The sequence below is a fragment of the Electrophorus electricus genome, chromosome 3 (genome assembly GCF_041902795.1).
Source record: "Electrophorus electricus isolate QZ-2024a chromosome 3, ASM4190279v1, whole genome shotgun sequence".
NCBI classification, from domain to species: domain Eukaryota; kingdom Metazoa; phylum Chordata; class Actinopteri; order Gymnotiformes; family Gymnotidae; genus Electrophorus; species Electrophorus electricus.
The window spans coordinates 28,192,894-28,211,042 of NC_137499.1; the positions used below are offsets into that span (position 1 = coordinate 28,192,894).

The 18,149-nt window shown below is 47.8% G+C and overlaps 1 protein-coding gene and 1 long non-coding RNA gene across 7 annotated transcripts in view; one reads left to right on the forward strand and one right to left on the reverse strand.

Moving 5' to 3' along the window:
- Positions 1-18,149, reverse strand: part of rbfox1 (RNA binding fox-1 homolog 1) — a 184,500-nt gene that overhangs the window by 102,512 nt on the left and 63,839 nt on the right. For 5 of the 6 annotated variants that reach the window (XM_035523560.2, XM_081710910.1, XM_081710909.1 and 2 more), the window contains exon 2: positions 12,918-12,959. In XM_035523560.2, coding sequence (XP_035379453.1) covers positions 12,918-12,959 — 42 coding nt within the window. Of the gene's footprint in view, positions 1-9,004; positions 9,285-12,917; positions 12,960-18,149 lie in introns of those variants that run through there. The other variant, XM_035523570.2, reaches the window with a different exon arrangement.
- LOC118240950 (uncharacterized) lies at positions 4,913-6,193 on the forward strand. Its single transcript, XR_004775731.2, has 3 exons — positions 4,913-5,226; positions 5,927-6,013; positions 6,098-6,193. It is a non-coding gene; the product is annotated as an uncharacterized LOC118240950 (long non-coding RNA).

Sequence of the window (18,149 nt, forward strand, 5' to 3'; positions counted from 1 at the left end):
TTGCGCTAGGCTTTCCAGTGGGCTAATGATGTTCCCTATTGTTTCAAAGGTTCCCTAGCAAATGCCGTGTGTATGTGTATGTGTGGATTTGTGGATTTGTGTGTGTATTGTAGGGGTTTGGGAATAAGGAGTGTCAGAACTAGCTGAGAGGGAGGGAGAGAAAACGAGACAGAAAGAAGCAGAGACAGACAGAGAAGGAGAGAGAGAGAGAGAGAGAGAGAGAGAGAGAGAGAGAGAGAGAGAGAGAGAGAGAGAGAGATGTGTGTGTTTGGGCACTTTGAGCTTTCTCATAGCACACACCCTGTCAGCACTCCTTTTTTTGCTTACTATTACTCTCTATTCCTAGCTTAGGTATTAATAGCTAAATGGCACCATCAACCTATGTGTGTATTTGTATGATTTTTCCACCATTAGTATATCTGAACATTAATTACTTCAGTGCCCCAGGTGCTTAATAGAACCCCCGTTCCTCTAATTGCTAATTGAAGTGGTGATGATTTATTAGTGGCGTGTGATTACCTTAGCTACAGAGGCTAATGCTGCCATAATACCAATTATACTCAGCTCCACACACGTAGTGTGGAAAGGACAGCATGGAGTCCACACTCTCACTAGTCACCTGCTCCGTGCTGTTCATCTGCTGGCCATGGGTAGTGCAGACAGGTACAATATGGACTCTTTTGGCTTTAATATCGACTGCAGGGAGTCGAGGCAGCGGGGTGGGGTGGGTGGGGGGTCATTCCGTTCGAGCAGTAACGAGACCTAAAGTTATTTTTCGACCGAGCTGCTTTAATCTCCCAAACTAAGGGACCGTGAGTGATTATTACCTACGCCATTAAGCTCAGGTGATGTGGCTAAAACGTCGGTGGGATCACTGGAATGCAGCTATAGGATTCCTATCAGTCTGAGGGTCTCCTTGGGGGGGGGGGGGGGGCGTCTGAGCAGTCACCTCCACTGGTCTAACGTGGCTACTGATGGCTCGTTTAAAAGTACACCGCGCTGACACGTTGCACGATGGGGACCGCCCACCGGTTGCACAAGCGGAGTTAGCCGACATCGCGGCTTGCAAATTACGGCCGGATGACAAGGTGGTGGTGGTGCCTCTGGTGGAGGGGGGTATTTGGGGGGAGGGAGAGACATGAAGAAAAAAAACCACTTTCTCTTGAACCTCAGTGAATACACAGAGATGAGTCAATTCCCATAATTAAAGAGTCATCCTCAGACACTGCGCTGTCAGGCGGCGCACGGAGGGGCCCCGGATTCTGCTCCAGTTCCGAAGCGTTTGGGAGTGATGTTTCTCTGACACAGGAGCGCCTTTACCTGCTCTCTCCCTCCAGTGTGCATAATGTCCATCTCATTACAGAGCCTGCGGACCGGCCAGCTTCAGCAGACACACAGCCCTAATGAGACGATAAGCTTCCCAAGACGCCCTCTGTCCACTCCCACTGTAAGCTGGCACCATAAGAAAGGACAGACCTTCTCCCTGGCCTCCTTGAGTCCTTCGTTCTTCCCTCTTCATTTTATCATAGGTTTTAATTTAATGATGCTGGGGGCTTCATTAGGAATCAGCAGCAAACCCATTTCCAAAGAGAATCACTTGCAAGGTTATCACTTTTGAGGCTTCAAGTATTTATTTATCCTTTTTAAAGACTAGTGACCCAGCACCGATGCCGAAACCAGCAGAACGCGTGGCACGTGGTGGTGATTCGCTACGCTGCGCGGAAGATGGAAGGTACGGAACACGGAAATATGGAAGCACGACCGCGCTGGCCCAAACATTCTGCCGCATGATACAAGCCAATGAATGATGCAGCTATCAAAAGTCCTTTCAGTTTGTTCTGGTTACTGCTCTCCCAAGAGCTTTTGATGTCATGCAGCAGGGCTCTGTACGACCTCACGAGCGCTACACAACCACTGCAGCCTAACGGCTTTTCCGAACTCCCATCCCGAGCGTGAACGCACAGCTGCAGGCTTGTGAATCGTTATTATTGCTGTTCAGATATTTGCCCTGTTGAAGGGCGCAATTAGGATGCGGGGGTCTCCTTGCTGAACCTTTTGTTTCTGGTAGGGAATGATGGGATCTTAACCTACGACCTTGCGTTGGCGTGTGCGCGCGACCCACCGTGCCACTGCACATACCAAAGGAGCAATAAAACAGGCAAATGTCGAGCACCTCGAGTAAACATTTAGTAGGAAAGCAAAAAGCTTTTTTCCAGATAGGCGAAGAGACAAGCGTTAGTTCTGTGCAATGCAATGAATCACAAAGGCAGGACGATTGTTTTTGGGCTTATTTTCTTGCTCGAAAGTGTCAAACACAATCTCCCATCAATAAAGGATAGCGACTGTAGGCTGCTGGAGAAAAATAAACACCGCTTGTGCCGAGGTGTTCGCTCACCTTTTCCAGCAGTTTTCTCTCATGCCGCAGACACTCAGAGAACCAGGCGGAAGTGGGCCGCGGAGCCAGCCGGCGGCCTGAAGGAGGCGTGCGCCCGTCTGGCGATAGCGCGCACCTGGAAGGGGACAGCGGCTGCCCCAAGGCAGAGACACACATGCTCCGCTATCGGGTCAGACCCCACCCAGCGCAGGATGCGGCGGGAAGTACTGCGTCGGCAAATCAGCAACACATCTCTGAAAGTACGACCTGCCCTGTGTTCGCCCGGTTTCGCATTCACGGGGCCTCTCGTCAGGGGTGCTCACAATGCGCCAGGGCCCGTCTGGCGTATCTGTGCTGCGGTCGTTATCCCTCTCGCTATCGCGACGCAGAATATACATCTCCGCTGCAACCGTCAGATCTCCTGAAATCAATATCAGCCCATTTACCAACGCAAAAAAACCCACAAAAAAGTCAGGCAGGCTGCGCTCGCCGATACTGCTTCGCCTTATCAACACCAATACGTCGTGGCAGGAGGACAGGAAGAAGTGCTCGATTTCGGAACCGTCGCTTTCCCGCTGATGTTAACATGCTCCCCTCGAACCCCCCGGCCCCCTTGATCTATTTGTGTGCACTTTCTCACGTAAGGGGCTGCGAGGAGGATTCACGCCGCAGACTGAGCGCAGGACGGGATCCATCCTGGAAAGCTGCTAATGGATTAACGAATGACGCGCGGCATGGGTGGGGCTTGGGTGGGGGGCTGTTCAAATAAGAGGTGGGGCTCCATGGACAGTGACCCAGCCAGACGCCCCCTGGCCCCCTCGGAGGGCGCAAGAAGGTTGCCGTGCGCATGGCCCAATTATGCACTGCTAATTGAAAATGTTAATCTTGTCACATTCAGGGGCAGACAGGGTTAAACTGGCAAAACTGCAATTCACTTCAGGGCCATATCGCCGGTTCAAATGAACTAGATGATTAATCCTTTATATTCTTTGGGGATTCAGGGAATATCAGCAATTAAATTAAAAACTACAAAATGTATGATCCAAGACGGGAAAAGGGTGAAGGGAATCATGAAATGCTGGAACTCATTTTCCTCCAAACTGTTACCTTATTTGTGTTTTAGCGTCCCTGTTTCTACCAATCATAACTAGATTTGACAGTGACGCAAAATCTCACTGGAAGCCCTGAAACAGCCCTTTTCACATGAACAAACAAGTGCCCAAACCAAGCAATGTGGCTTTAACAGAAAGCCCAGTGTTTCTCAATGGAATATCTTTATGTCTACCAAGCCTTTGTTGTTTGATCGTGCCTGGGGAGCTCTGCGTTGGAAGGCCATGCGTGACAGTGTGTCCCCGAGACTGTTCAAACACCACGTGCCCATTACCGGGGCCGCAAACGATCTGCGTGACCCCGCCCTCTTTTCTTTCTGGTCAGGGGGAAGCATTCAATATTAAGCAGACCCGCTGAACTGGCACAGGCACCAAAGGCAAGAGCCCAGCAATTGGACTGCCCGTCGCTGATATTTGTAGATAAATGCCACGTCCCCAGAGGTTCCCCTGCAGTGAATTATTAGCAAAGCTTCATTGATCTCTCTCAAAATGACAATAATCTCCAGTTTCATCCAGGCCTTTACCGGGGCTTCCAAGTGCATCACGCTGCCGGGCTGCAACTGTTATCACAAAGGTGTTTTCCCGCGCAGGCTGCTCTAACGCGGAGCGCAGATCCCGAACTGCCGCTAAAGTGATTTCCTCCTTCTCTGTGGTATATGCTGCTGTTGGTGTATTGCCTTTTATAGGCTCAATAAAAAGGGTGTGTGTGTGGGGGGGGGGGGGGGGTTCCCTACTGCAATGCTCTGCGCCGAACGTGGATGGACTGGATTCTTTTATGGTGATGAATACACTGATATAATAAAGGCTGTTTATGGAGGCGTTCGCAGCGCCTCTGCTCCTTGGTTTTATCTGTGGCAACAAATTTCATTACAGCGGCGGCCGTTTCGTGCGTGCCACCCTCGCTGTGCCGGAGTGGAACGGAACACGACCGATCTTTGAGCGCAAATGATCCAGTCCAAATGCCTACATCATTTTTTTTTTTCGTTCCTTTCATCTTAGCATTTTTCACTGTAACAAACAAATAACAGTAATACAGGAATAATAAAGACCCATGATGATATAAGCATTAAATTCATAAGACTGGGCTTGCTGGTTTTAACACGATGAAAAAAAATCAGTCTACAGGATGAAAATGCTAGAATGCTAATATCCACGTAGCGCTTTGAGATGGGGCATAGTGCACACCATCTCACTGTCCATGACAGAACTGCATAATGCCAAAAAAAAAAAAAAAAAACGGTTATAAATCTGGAAAGATGAAAGGCGGTGAGGAATATAAATGCTCTTACGAGGCTTCAGTGCTCAAAAGGGAGCAGTAAACTCCTGATCTGTGAAGAAGCTAACATAAGAGCCGTCTGGCGCTGGGTCTACCTGTCAAACCCTCATCTGCCATTGCGACAACTTCTCCTTCTGTTCCAGAAACGGGGGTGAACTCTTGCTCATCCTGTACAACATGCCGCTCCGTGACACGTGGTTACCGGCAGGGCCGCGCCTTGTGCGATGAAAGTCAGCCTCCGTGGTGACAGTGGGCGACCGGCTGGCCTGAGACGAGGAGGGGTCCCCAGGGGCGCGGGGAACACATTGATGGAGCTGAGCAGGATCTCCTCGTGGCCAGGGGCTCGCTCCCTCCTCCTTCCACAACCAGTGTCCGCTGCGGGCAGGCGTGCAAGGCCTCTCTCCCCGAGAAAGCCACAGGCTCAGCTCAACACCACGTAATGAAATACAGCAGCCCCCTTGTCACAGGTCAGCAACCCACGGCACTCCTGGTCTGGCATTCCAAATGCCAAGCCCATTTGTTATGAAAATGCTATGCATTGATTTGTCATAAGCTGGAAAGCTCCATCCAAGGGGCAATTTTTAAATCTGTGCGTTGCTGACTCGATGGCCCTGCTATTACCATTAATACCTTTCATGAGCTGCCAGCGCCTTAGATTAGAGAGTTTATGTCTGCTCAGTCCAGCTGGTGTTAAAGACTGAACACAGAAGATGTAACCAAAGTTCTCATGCGAGTGCACACGATAGATAGGGATTGTGATGTACAGCATGAGCAGATCTCCACAGCCAGACGCGTCTAACCCTGCTAGGGCTTACCCGAGGGTAACGTGCACCAAGCTGCACTTGTTCAAGTGCCAGCCAGATGAAGAAATGACTACCTCACACTCTAAGCTATGAGGTGCCAGATTCTGAGGTGAACTGTCAAACTTACATATAAGATGAACTGTGAATGTCTAAGTCTAATTTCTCTGGGACTCTTTCTCCCAGTAAGGGTTTTAACAGTACTGCATTCTTTCTCATGATTTGACACGTCCTACAAAAGGGACCAAACCGGCATTCCGGTAGGAGAGATTCCTGTAAACGACATGCAGTGAGTTTTACACTGTGCTGGACTTGACCGTTTCAGAAGAGAGACCCGCTTATGACGATGAAAATAATCTCTCCACAGACAACGACGATGACGATGATGATGATAACTGGGTTCTGCCGCTCACAGCTGATTGGGGTGCGAGCAGGCTTCACTCCAACTTGCTTGGTAAGTATGAGCCATGCTGTGTGATTGGGTAATCGTGACAACAGTGTGAATTTGCTAAAACCCTACTGAATACCGTGTGTGCAGATTTGGGCCGGCCGGCTAGAGCCTGGCCCAGGTTCGATCCGACTAGGACACACGTGAGAAAGCACAGCGGGACCGTGGCGGCGAAGCACGCACACGCCCCTGCCGCCTCCCCGCGCTCCCCATCACCCCGCAAATCCCACGCGCAACTGAGGGCGACCTTTCTCAATCAATCGAATAAACTGCTTTCGTAGCACCTATCGGAAGCCGAGTCTGACGCGGCACCTTTCGAAGCGGCAGGGGCCCCTGGAGGGGAGAGAGGAGGGAGAGCGCAGGGGTGGCCCCCTCCAGGCCCCTGGCACGGACGCTTGCACGGCTCCTCCCGCATCGATTCGTACGCCATCCAAATCCTGCCTGGCCCCACTCCAACACACACCAGAGCAAAGCGGGGGAAAAAAAACAAACGCAGCACTTTTTAAGAGTGGGCAGGAGGCTGCTATTTGGCGAGGGGCAGCGTATGAGAACGTGAATACCAGGGTTATCCGTGCCATCACGGCTCGGTTGCCAGCACTGTGGACTTAATGCTGGTCATAATGCGGCATTACTTCAAACGCCCGCGGCAGTGGAGATCTCAGAAGCCCTGTTACAGGGAGAGCTGCGTGTAAAATTAGCCTCGGCCTGCTGACATGAGCCACAAGTCTACAGCAGCACTGGACACGCGCAGGCCCCACTAGCCAACATTTGGGGCACAAATGGAGCTCTCAGCAGAAACATCATAACCGAGCAGCAAGCCCTGAGCATTGCCCACAATGCCTTTTGTCTAACGCCCTCAGCACAATGGTGGAAGGTGATCTAAACTCTCACATGCCCACACAGAATGTTATCTGCTCTGATATTAATCATAGCTTGTTCTTCATCTAAAAAGGAATTGACTATTTCTTCCATTATTTAATCAAATTCAGTGTATCCAGTGAAAATGGATTTTTTTTTAGATGTATAAAAGATATGTTTATTAAAAAAGAAACAGGCATCATTTGACATTTGATGTGGCAGAGTGTCTTTTAATTTGTAGCATGTCTTTTAATTCTCGGGATCCTATTCCACTCGTACACAAATCAAAATGCAAAGAGAAAGAAAAGAGTTGATGAGCAGTATGTGCTTTCGTTCAGAAGAGTTATATGAGCACCCCAAGGGAAATTTCAGCCATGACTCTTTCTTCAGCTTATATTCCTTCAAGACCATCCATGTTCCAATTAAACATTCAATATTCATTCTTTTAATATAAGGAATTCTATTCAGTGTAGTTACACCAATAGGCAATTGGAGACTCTCAAGTGTGCTTAAGGCACCAGTCAGTCGATTTCCACAATACAATGTGTATAACCTATATTCATATATAGAAATGACACTATACTCAATCCTTAGACTGCTTATTCTGACTTAAGACCTTTACTAAGGTCACCTCATGCACTGTGCATACAAAGGATTAAACTCAAATGTTAGATAATTAACTAATTCCACAAGTGATAATGCTGCATTCTGGAAACAGTGCTTTAAAACACAACCACCACCACCCCACCAAAAAAAAACTTAAATAACTTAATCAAAGCTCAGATAGTTATTTAATCTTAATAACAACAACAAAAATGTTAACAAAAACAAAGGGTTCATTAGCACTGAAAGCATTACATAAACCTTTTAAACAAAACAGGAAAATAAGTCACAACACACACACACACACACACACACACACACACACAGTCTTTATGTAGTTTACATGGCCAGTGCTTTCCACTGATCGATGGGACTGGAATTATTTCCTAAATCCAGAAATGAGATAATCCAGTAGAGGAAGGCACTTGCAGTACACTGCCATAAGGGCATACAGCATTTATGAGCTACAGAGCAGTGGCAAAGGCAAAGGTGCTGTTGTTAACACCCCAGTTATCTGCGCTGTGGCACACACAGTACCTTAGATACATTAAAAGCTCAATTTACGTCTGTCCAAGTTTGCTTAAAAAAAAACCTCCCCAAGACTAAAGAACTAAAGCGACGGGCAATTCTCCCTCTGTCATTTCTTTTTTTCTTTTCTTTTTTTTTTTTTTTTTAAGTGAGCACGCAAGTGTCATTTAAACTGCCCATCAGATTAAGGCCGATTAAAGGGAGATTAATTTCCTGATAAACCGGCACTGTAGAGAAGTCGGGCGGGTGCTTTAAATTTACCACGCGGGCAATTAAGCGTGGTGAATTTTCCCCAGCCAGGGCCGATTCAGAGCGATAATGGCAGGTGGAGCGACGGATAATGAGCGGGCCGGGGCGCGCTCGCTCGGAGCTCTCCAAAGAGCCTCCCCGTGCCTTAACCCTGCAGCTCTAACCGCGCGCTTCGCCGCGCGCTCCGCTGCCGAGATGACGCCGTGGCATGCGGTGTTTGTGACGCAGCCGTTTAGCCGTGCGAGGGCGTGTATGTAAAGGAGAAGGGTGTTCAGCGCCCTCATTCACAGAGCAGTCTGAGACAAGGCGAGGCAAGAGGGGAAACTTGCAATCGTACGTGGGAACCCACACCTCGTATATCCACGCTATTAAATTAATTACCACGAGCCAGTGACAACCCTGCACTCCACACGGCTCTCACCTGTGAAACTCCCACCTACACATGGGAATGGAGACGTGTGCAGCTTATTAGGTACACAGCTCTAAGGTATGATAACACACAGACACACACATGCGCATACAAACGCGCGCGCGCGTGTGTGCACAGACACACACGCACACACACTCATATCAATAATTGCAGGCGCGCGCGCGCACACACCCCCACATACACACCCCCACACATACACACACACATACATATTAACAAGTTACTATACAGTACTGCAGGCAAACTCACGCACAGGCACACACAGCACAGGTAGACACCACCCTGGGCACATAGGATCCTGACAATTGATGGAGACAGATGTTACATACCCACAAATACATCATCATCTTGAGCGAGGGGCCAGGTGCTCTTGTCGACAGCAATACCGAGTCTCCTTAGTTTGGCAAGTTCTAGAACTGAGCTAAAGAAACCCGAGTGAATCCTCTCCCGCTCACCAGCTCTTTTCTATAATTTATATCTATCAGTATAAAATGCTTAGTAGGATGACACCCAGAGGAAGGAGCACTATCTTCACCGGAGTAAAAATGCTTCTAGCAGCCTTCCTCTTCTTTTTTTTTTCCTGTCCTTTTTTGCTCTCTCTCTCTCTCTCTCTCTCTCTCTCTCTCTCTCTCTCTCCCTCCCTCTATCTCTCGTTTTCCTCAAGCTCTTCTCTCACTCTTGCACTGGCAATCCTTGCTTAGGCAACAATTCTTGACGTATCTGTTTAATGAGAAGATCCGTGCAGTAAGGAAGTCCAGTAAAAGTGTGCTCTCAAAGAGAGAAAGAGAGAGAGAGAAAGCGGGAGAGAGAAGGAGATAGGAAAGGGGGAGAGAGAGAGAGAGAGGGGAGGTGGAGGGTGAGGGATGGGGTGACGGGGGAGGCTTTTCCGACACACACACACACACACACACACACACACTTACTCACACACGCGAGCACCCACATGCTGCTCGGAAAAAGGTGCAGCACACGCTGGCATACGGAGCAGAGTTGTCGGATGATGGGGGATGCGCGGACGTTCTGAAAGGGGGTCTGGACAACCAAAGGGCTTTTTCCTTCAGTACAAACTGCTCACCGAATACCTCAAGCACGACGGGAAAAGCCGAAGGGAAGGAATCACAGGCTCCCGCTCTTGTGTCCGGAAGGACAGTCGGAGCACAGGCACATGACCAAACAAGCATCCATCTCTCCGCACGATTCAGGTAGGGGGGTGGGGGTGGGGGGAGACTCAAGGAGCGGAAGACGATGCATGCGAGAGAGGGAAAACAATAAAACAAAAGATGAAAAATTGTTGAAGGGGATGAAATGGAGGCATAAAGGAAAAAAAGCATCGGCCTGTGTGAATGCGGAGCTTGTGCCTTATGGAATGTTTTTCTGTACCCCTCCACCCGCAACTCCTGCCACCTTCCTCCTGAGTTAATACGCTGGATATAAAAGCAACGTGTGCCATGACCGTGGCCTCCTGGCTTGACTCTTTCTGCCTCCTGCCTCTGACTCTGCCACATACGCTGCTTCCCTCCAGCACTACAGCCACCTACTGACTTCGTGGCGCTACTGCGAGTCCTGCGACTCGCTGGTGACGTCCGCCGGCGCCGCCTTCCCGCTAACCCAGACGGCGGGCTCACCACCCAAATAAACACATCTGAGCCTAACACTAATTACTCCATTTCAGCTGGGGGGAGGGGGGTGATGGTCAGGGGTGGGAATCGACTTTAATTCAGACACTATTCCCCAGGTATCTGGGAGAAACTCACGAGTAATAGAAATGCGTGTTCTACAAAGGCTTGGAAATGGGAGGGGACAGGAGAGGATATTGCAGCGTGTTTGCAATGGCTGGATGTTTTGTGTGCGTGTGCGTGTGCGCGTGCATGCGCGCGTGCACTCATGAGGGTGTGTAAGTGCGCACACGCATGTGAGCGTGTGACATTTAGGTGTAATAAAATTGCAGTGCATATGCAGTTATATTAGAGGTCAAATGAAATAATGAGACTGGCGAGAAGTTACGGAAGCCTCCCGGAGAAAGAGAAATTATCGACTTATCAAAAGATTAACCTGAGAAATGAAAGCGCTTAATTTAAACCTCTGCAAAGAATACCAGAGATGGCCCTCGCACGGAGCTCAGTCACGCCAGTGCGCTGCAGCCTGAATATCTCAGTCAACGTCACAAAACAGACATTACAATAGCTACCGTAGTACAAACTCTCTCTCTCACACACACACACACACACACACACACACACACACACACACACACACACACACTCACACACTCACACACTCACACACACACACACACACACACACACACACACACACACACACACACACACACCCTGTGGTCAGGGCTGCTCCACCCACTTACTGACTATAAATCACACATTCTTAAATCAATTCTTAAAAGGTAATGGTACTTCTAAAAACAGATTTAATTATGTGCTACGATGTAACAGATCTTCCTTTCGTTAAACACCAGGGCATCCATGGTCTAACGGTCTGAGAAGTTAAGTTAAACATGAAAGCAGGTCTGTATAAACGGAGAGACTGGACAGTGCTGTCGTCCATTTTTGGGGAAAAACCCCCCACTTAACCTGAATTGGCGCAGTATGGTCTGGCCATACAGCCGTGAGAAGAAAATGGAGGTTGCAAGAATGGAGTCTCCAGCAGCCCTGTGAGGGATGGAGCAGCAATTACCAAAAGTGCAGGAGAAGAGCCGCCTCCTTCCAGACACTCCACAGCTCCTGCTTTAATTGGATGCAAGCTATCCGTCGCTGAGGATCATATTCCAATCAAAACTATTGATTATGTTAATCTCTGCTTTTCAGTGAGGCAAAGGTGGAATTAAAATCTGAGGAATAAGGATAGGATATGGGATAGACATCACCTATAAACCTCTAGAAGACTATACAGTTTATATATATATATATATAAAAATATAAAGAAAGAGAGAAAGGGAGAGAGAGCAAGAACCTCTCCAATAACAGTCATTATAACACAGAAAACGGCTTCCCCAGTACTAGGAAAAGGGATGTGGGGAAGAAGAAGAAAAGCAGGTTTTTTTGGTTCAGATCTGCAGAGGAGAAAATTAAAAGCCCATTTGTGATCCAAATCTGCTCAGTTCACGTCCACTCGCTGCTCTAATTTCTAGAAAGTTCAGATCATTAAAAACAAATAAACCAGCGAGTGGAGCCTCTAAGAATTGGAATGATGATGGCGCATGAGCAGGGGCGTCAGACGCATTAATCATCCCGCTGCTCTCTGGCTTAAAATCCCTCAACAAACCATGATAAATTACAGCAGAGATGGAAGACCTGGAGCACAGTGCGCCCTGCTGACTGCATGTCATACAAATCTGTCCCCCGGCTCGCGTGTGCTCAGGCAGCCACGCCCATCGCACCGTCACGTGCGCAACAGCCACGCCCCCACCTCCCCGCCCCAAATGCCCCGGGGCCGATGCGCGGCCACCGACGCAGGGGTTTTGAAGAGGATGAAGAGCTGGAGGAGATTCTTCATCAGGAGCGGAACTGATGCTTTCACCGCTTGACATTTGTATGTGTACGTGTGCACATGGGTGTGTGTGTGTGTCTCTGTGTGTGTGTGTGTGTGTGTACATGCACGTGTGTATGTATGCCTGTGCGTGCAAGTGGACACTGAAATTAAAAGGTTGATCCAGAAAGGTGGGCTTGGTTGTATTTTGGCTTACATACTTGGCTGCAGTAAATAGGTTTAAGTTGAGAGGAAGATGATAGTTTTCCACCCATTTTTAGTGTTGTATGTTAGGCCAAAAACACTCGGTCCCGGCAAGCACTTTAGGCCTGTTGGGCCTTAACAAAAAAGTGTGCCCTATACACAGTTACTGGAAACAGAACATTAGAATTCCACAGCAGGCTTCCTTTTTTTTTTTTTAATTAAAAAATGAATGAATTGACACTCCATGATTTGACACTCCACTGACAATATCTGACCTTCAAGCAAAATGTCAAGGGGAAATCCCTCCTGGATGAGCATACACTTTTTTTTTTTGTGCAAACAAATGAACTGAATGTGTGATTCCACCAGTTGATGTGAAAATCTGTAATTGGAGCAGACAGAATATTTCACGCAATAGCAGTACTAGCATAAGAAAGAAACACAAACAAATGCATACTAAAAATACTAAAACACATCTAGGCACACACACACACACGTGCACCAAACACACACACGCACACGCATACACAAGCCCAACATTACAGCGTCTCTTACCCTGAGTTGGTCTGCGTCGCAACTCATTTGTTGCCCTGGAATCTGTCAAAGGAGACACACAAATTATAGTAACACATTACACACCAAGTACTGCAGCCCTCCTCCCTCCACCAAGTAATTACAAGTCAATCAAACAGAGCAGGCTGTGGAGCGGGAAAATGAGATCTGTCAGATTTGAGGTTTGGTCTGTACAGCCATGCAAGAGGGAGCAAAAAAAAAAAAAAGACGATGGGAAAGGTAAGGCCGTTGTTTCCATGCCAGCGGGAGGGACCAGGAAATTCTACCGGTAATGATGACAATGGCGAAAAATACATTAAGGTGCATTCCATTCCGCATGCCTCAGCCCCAGACTTTAAAACTCTGTAACACCGTTAACGCTGGCCGGAAGACGGAATTATAGAATTAAGAATTGAAGATCCAGTTAGGCGGAGTGGGCCACACGCGTAGAGCACGCTGTATGCGGCCAGAATATCAGTGGCAGTGCGATCACAATCTAACCCCCCCCCCCCCCACCAGTTAAATGCCATTAACTGTTTCACTTTCCACTCTGTAACGCTTAGCCTGATTTCCAGGGCAGGCCGCTGTGCATTACGCAGCCTTCAGAGTGCTGCGAAATACGATTTCCAGACTAAGATTCCCTAATTGGACATGGCTTCAGGAAACACCCAAGAAGAGGATTAGAACAGACCGATAAAACGGAACGAAAGGGAGAGGAAATCTCTTCTACTTGGTGTGCTCAAAAACACATGCGTGCACACACGCATGCACACACACACACACACACACAAATGGATGCATTAACCTTTTCACCATAAAATATCTGCACATCAAATTAGCTGCAAGCCTCCCTCTAAGAGGTAACCCACAAAACAGTTATTATGTTTTGTTATTATTAAACAGTTATAACTTTTCCATTAGAGGCAGGGGCTCGTCAGCTCAAGAGGTGAGCCCCCTCCTCTAATGGAAAAGTTGAACTCACACGAACCTCAGCTGCTTAGATTAATCACAGGATATGCAACAACAACAAAAAAAAAAGTACCTGCAGTCTCGCTCTGAACTCTATAAAGAAGCTACAGCATATCATGATTTATGTAAATAAGAAAGTAACCACATAAGCAACCAAACCAAACAACATACGCAAATAAATAAATAAAGGAAGTCACTGATCGGCTTTCCTTCTGGGCGCTACTACAAAGGCACCTGAGTGCTCCCGTCACTTCACCTGCTTGGACGGTGGCAAGTTCATTTTGTTTGGGTGGTGTCAGATTCGGTTTCATTGGGCAGTGTCAGGTTCACTTTGGGTGGCGTCTGCCTGGGAGAAGAATGGTTCCTGCAGGCTGTTGGGAGGAACTTTGGACCACATGGTGCGGTGTTCTGCCAGGTAGCTCTGGGAAACATATTCCTCCAGTGGTGTGTGTTCTTTTCCTTTCTCTGCTCTCTGCTTCTTTTCCTTGTTATCAAGTACTCAAAATACAGCAATGCTGCATAAACTGAATGAGATTTGTTGCAACTCCTAAACCAATTTAAGACCCCTCTCAGACACTTTGATTGCTCAAAGGTTGCAGCACATGACTGGCTCGACTTCAAACAGCACCAAAGGGGCTCTTGCTTAATAACGATGCTTTCAAGATGAAATCAGGAGGAAACGGGCCGATGGGAGCTGGTGGCATTGATATGGAATCCCAAAAGGGTGCCCACCTACGGGTGCGGTTCTCCTCGCTCTCCCTCTCTCTCCGGTGTGCCACGTCGGGCTTCCTGCATCCTGGCTGCTGTGTGATAACTCTGCTGAATCCAGTAGAAGGAGCAGAGCAGAGCAGAAGGCGTTTATTAAACCGACACAGAGGGGAGTGCGGGACCGGCTCGCTGGCAAAAAACACAGCAAACAAAAAAACATAACAAACCCAACAAAGGAAAAGAGACTGGTGAACATAAACTGCACAACAATGCAAAATCAATCAGCTGAAGTAATCGGTCGTCGGGTGTGGACCGAGCCACTGTTGTGGAAGCCACGCTAGAAAATGCCAAGGCATGCGGAATGATGATCCAGGAGCCATCACGGCTAGTCATTAGTGGAACTGACTCCTGCTGGTGCAGTCATAGAGTCCTAGCCACCCGCAGATAGCTCGGCTTACGCGAGGACGTAAAGACATGCGGTGACGTCTGAAGGCATGCGAGGGCCTAAATATGCCTGCGGAATTCCACTCAAACTACCTACATCAATGCGCTTTATTTCAATTAGCGCTATTGATGTTAGATCAGAGGCGGTGCTTATAAAATGCTGCCGGCATCCACGTAAGCAAAGCCATTCTGGTCTCTCTCAGCATCCGCGTAAGCAAAGCCATTCTGGTCTCTCTCAGCATCCGCGTAAGCAGAGCCATTCTGGTCTCTCTCAGCATCGATAAATACATTTTTAAAGCATTTCAGGAGAGCATGGTGAAGTACAGAAGAGCATGGCAGAGAGAGCTACAGATACTGTTAATTTATGCACGCCTTTCAGACATAATGAGAAAAGAAGGGGGTTGTGGTGGTGAGTGTGTGTGTGTGTGTGTGTGTGTGTGTGTGTGTGTGTGCGTGATTGTGAGCAAGAGAGAGAGAGAGAGAGAGAGAGTGTGTGTGTTCTGTGTGTGTGTCTGTGAGATAGAGAGAGAGAGAGAGAGAGAGAGAGAGAGAGTGTGTGTGTGTGTTCTGTGTGTGTGTCTGTGAGATAGAGAGAGAGAGAGAGAGAGAGAGAGAGAGAGTGTGTGTGTGTGTGTTCTGTGTGTGTGTCTGTGAGATAGAGAGAGAGAGAGAGAGAAAGAGTGCTGACCAAGCACAATTCCCTGTGTGGCTGCCGCAGTGTGCTGGAGCCCGTACTTTCACAGCACTCAGCTTATGAGCGCAAGCAGGGGGCGGAGCCTGGCAGATTCAAGCCCTTTCAGGCTCCTCATCAATATTACAACATCTGGAGCAGAGAGGCTTCTGCACCTTCAGCTGTGTGGTGGAGAGAACAAACCAAGCCCGACAGAGGACGGAATGCCGCAGCTCAGCGATACAGAGAAGCTGCTCTCTCCACACAGCTCCCTGCACACACACCGACACTACGGGTACGAGAACACAAAGGCAGGTAACTGATGCCACAAAAGCCAAGCAGGCTGGATAGGTTACATCATGGGATACAAGACATGCAGAAATTCATAATAAGCTTTAGCAATGAACGATGACTGTACCAAGAACCCCCCCCCCCCTCCCCCCACATTAAAATGATCAAATATTTACCATAAATGATAACATGCTGATTTATATGTATGATCTAAGCTCAACAAAGAGCCAGGCTTTCACTGAGTTGTGAATTTGAGCTTTGACTTTCTGGCTGTCCTTGTAAAGATTGGTTTGCAGTGTTGAGTTTGTGGTTTAAAAGCAGAAGGAAGGCGTCAATACGGCAGGGCGAGGCGGGAGAAGGGGCTGCGCTCAGCGCTCATTAATCTGGAGCTCCTCATCAGCTCGGCCTGCTGCTCCACACAGCCGTTCCAGACAGCCTCGAAAGAGATCTCACTCGCTGATGAGGCTGTCGTGGTCCTCCCTGATCTACCGGGTTTAGTCCAAGTCCTCTCTCAAGCTGAACCTGAAGCAAATGGCAAAAAAAGGCCATTTTGCTAACCAAAGCCCCCCCCCCCACACACACACACACACACACACACACACACACTGCACTATATACAATGTTATGATTCTCGATTTCCTATTTCTCTTTGAGGTCTGCTTCTTATGTATACAGGAGGCTTAGCCTGCATTACCTGTGCACTGGCAATCATGCTGAGATTTTTGAGGCCAACTCTAGATCAGAATTCCAAATCACAGGGTGTATATTATGGAATTCAGAAATATATATTATATTGGATTTTTGGTTTAGCTCGACCACTTAAAAAAATGATGCACCTCAGAAGCATAAAGAAAGCAAGGTAGAAAAGAGCTCTGTCAACTTTGACCCACCTCGCCCATGTGCTCAAACATGCAGGTCAAGCCCGTCCCCCAGTTTTGGACAACTACTTCTACGCAGGCCGAACGAGTCTTGCTGTGTCGCTTAATTGAGGCTCTGAACCCGAATTCTCGAGGGTGGAGGTGGGGTGGGGTGGGATGTTGTGGGGGGGTTAAGGCCAATCCCGCAGCAGTTCCTCGGCCCGCTCGGAATGCTTTATCGTGACAGACCGAGCAGTGAAATACCAATAGAGAATCCATCAGGTTCTCAATTATTGGATTATCTTGATGTGATATAATTACTGCTGAACATTCCCTGGAATCATTGATTGCATTTTTCAATTTATTTCACGATTAATGCAAGTAGCCCGACTGAACAATCTTCTGATGAGTTTGGGAGCCAGTCAATATATCCTCGTGGCCAGTGAGCACGGGCTGGTGCTTTATAGGCAATGGCAAAATATTTTTCATCCCCTTGTCTCATGTTTCTCAATTATTCTAAAGAGCTACCAATCTCATCTACTGAGGAGACAGGCCATGCGCATGCGAATCACAATTCTGAATGCAAATACACGGAACTCAATGATATGTTACAGCAGGTCAGGACGGCAGCAGTCAGAGAGCACTATTTTGAGAGAAGTAAACTCAACCTACCGTGTGCTCTGTTATTGGACTACGATACAATTTTTGTTGTTTTGATCCTGTGCCTCGAGTAAGGAATTCAAACTACAGTGATAGATTGCAGTCAAACTAAAAGACTGAACGTGAGGTTAAAATGCAGAATGTCACCTTTCCTTCGAGGGCATTTCCGTCCACATAGGTGCCGCCTCCCTTCGGAGCAGGGAAACCTACCTCACAAGATCTCAGAGAGTAACTGAAGAGTCGACTACTTAGGTGTTTCTCGGCCAGGTGTGTATTACTGTGCCACTACTTCAAACTAGATTTAGCATTTGCATCGTTCGTCAGTGTCGACAAAGCACCATACGGGTGTAAAAGTCGCCCAAAATCGATCAGACATACAATGGGTGTGTCAAAGTCAGTGGTTTGGTACATAGATCATCTTTCAAAATTGATGTTGACACACCCACTATATGTCAAAATTACTAGAGAAGAGAAGAATATATTATCATTATCTAAGAGGATTTACCAGCACATGAAAACCCTTTGATAGTTTGAAGGGGGAAAAAACACTTTACAGGTTGCTAAAACATAGGCATACATAAAAATGTACAAAATTGGGGAGCAAAGTATTTTAAGATTATGTGAATGTATTCATGG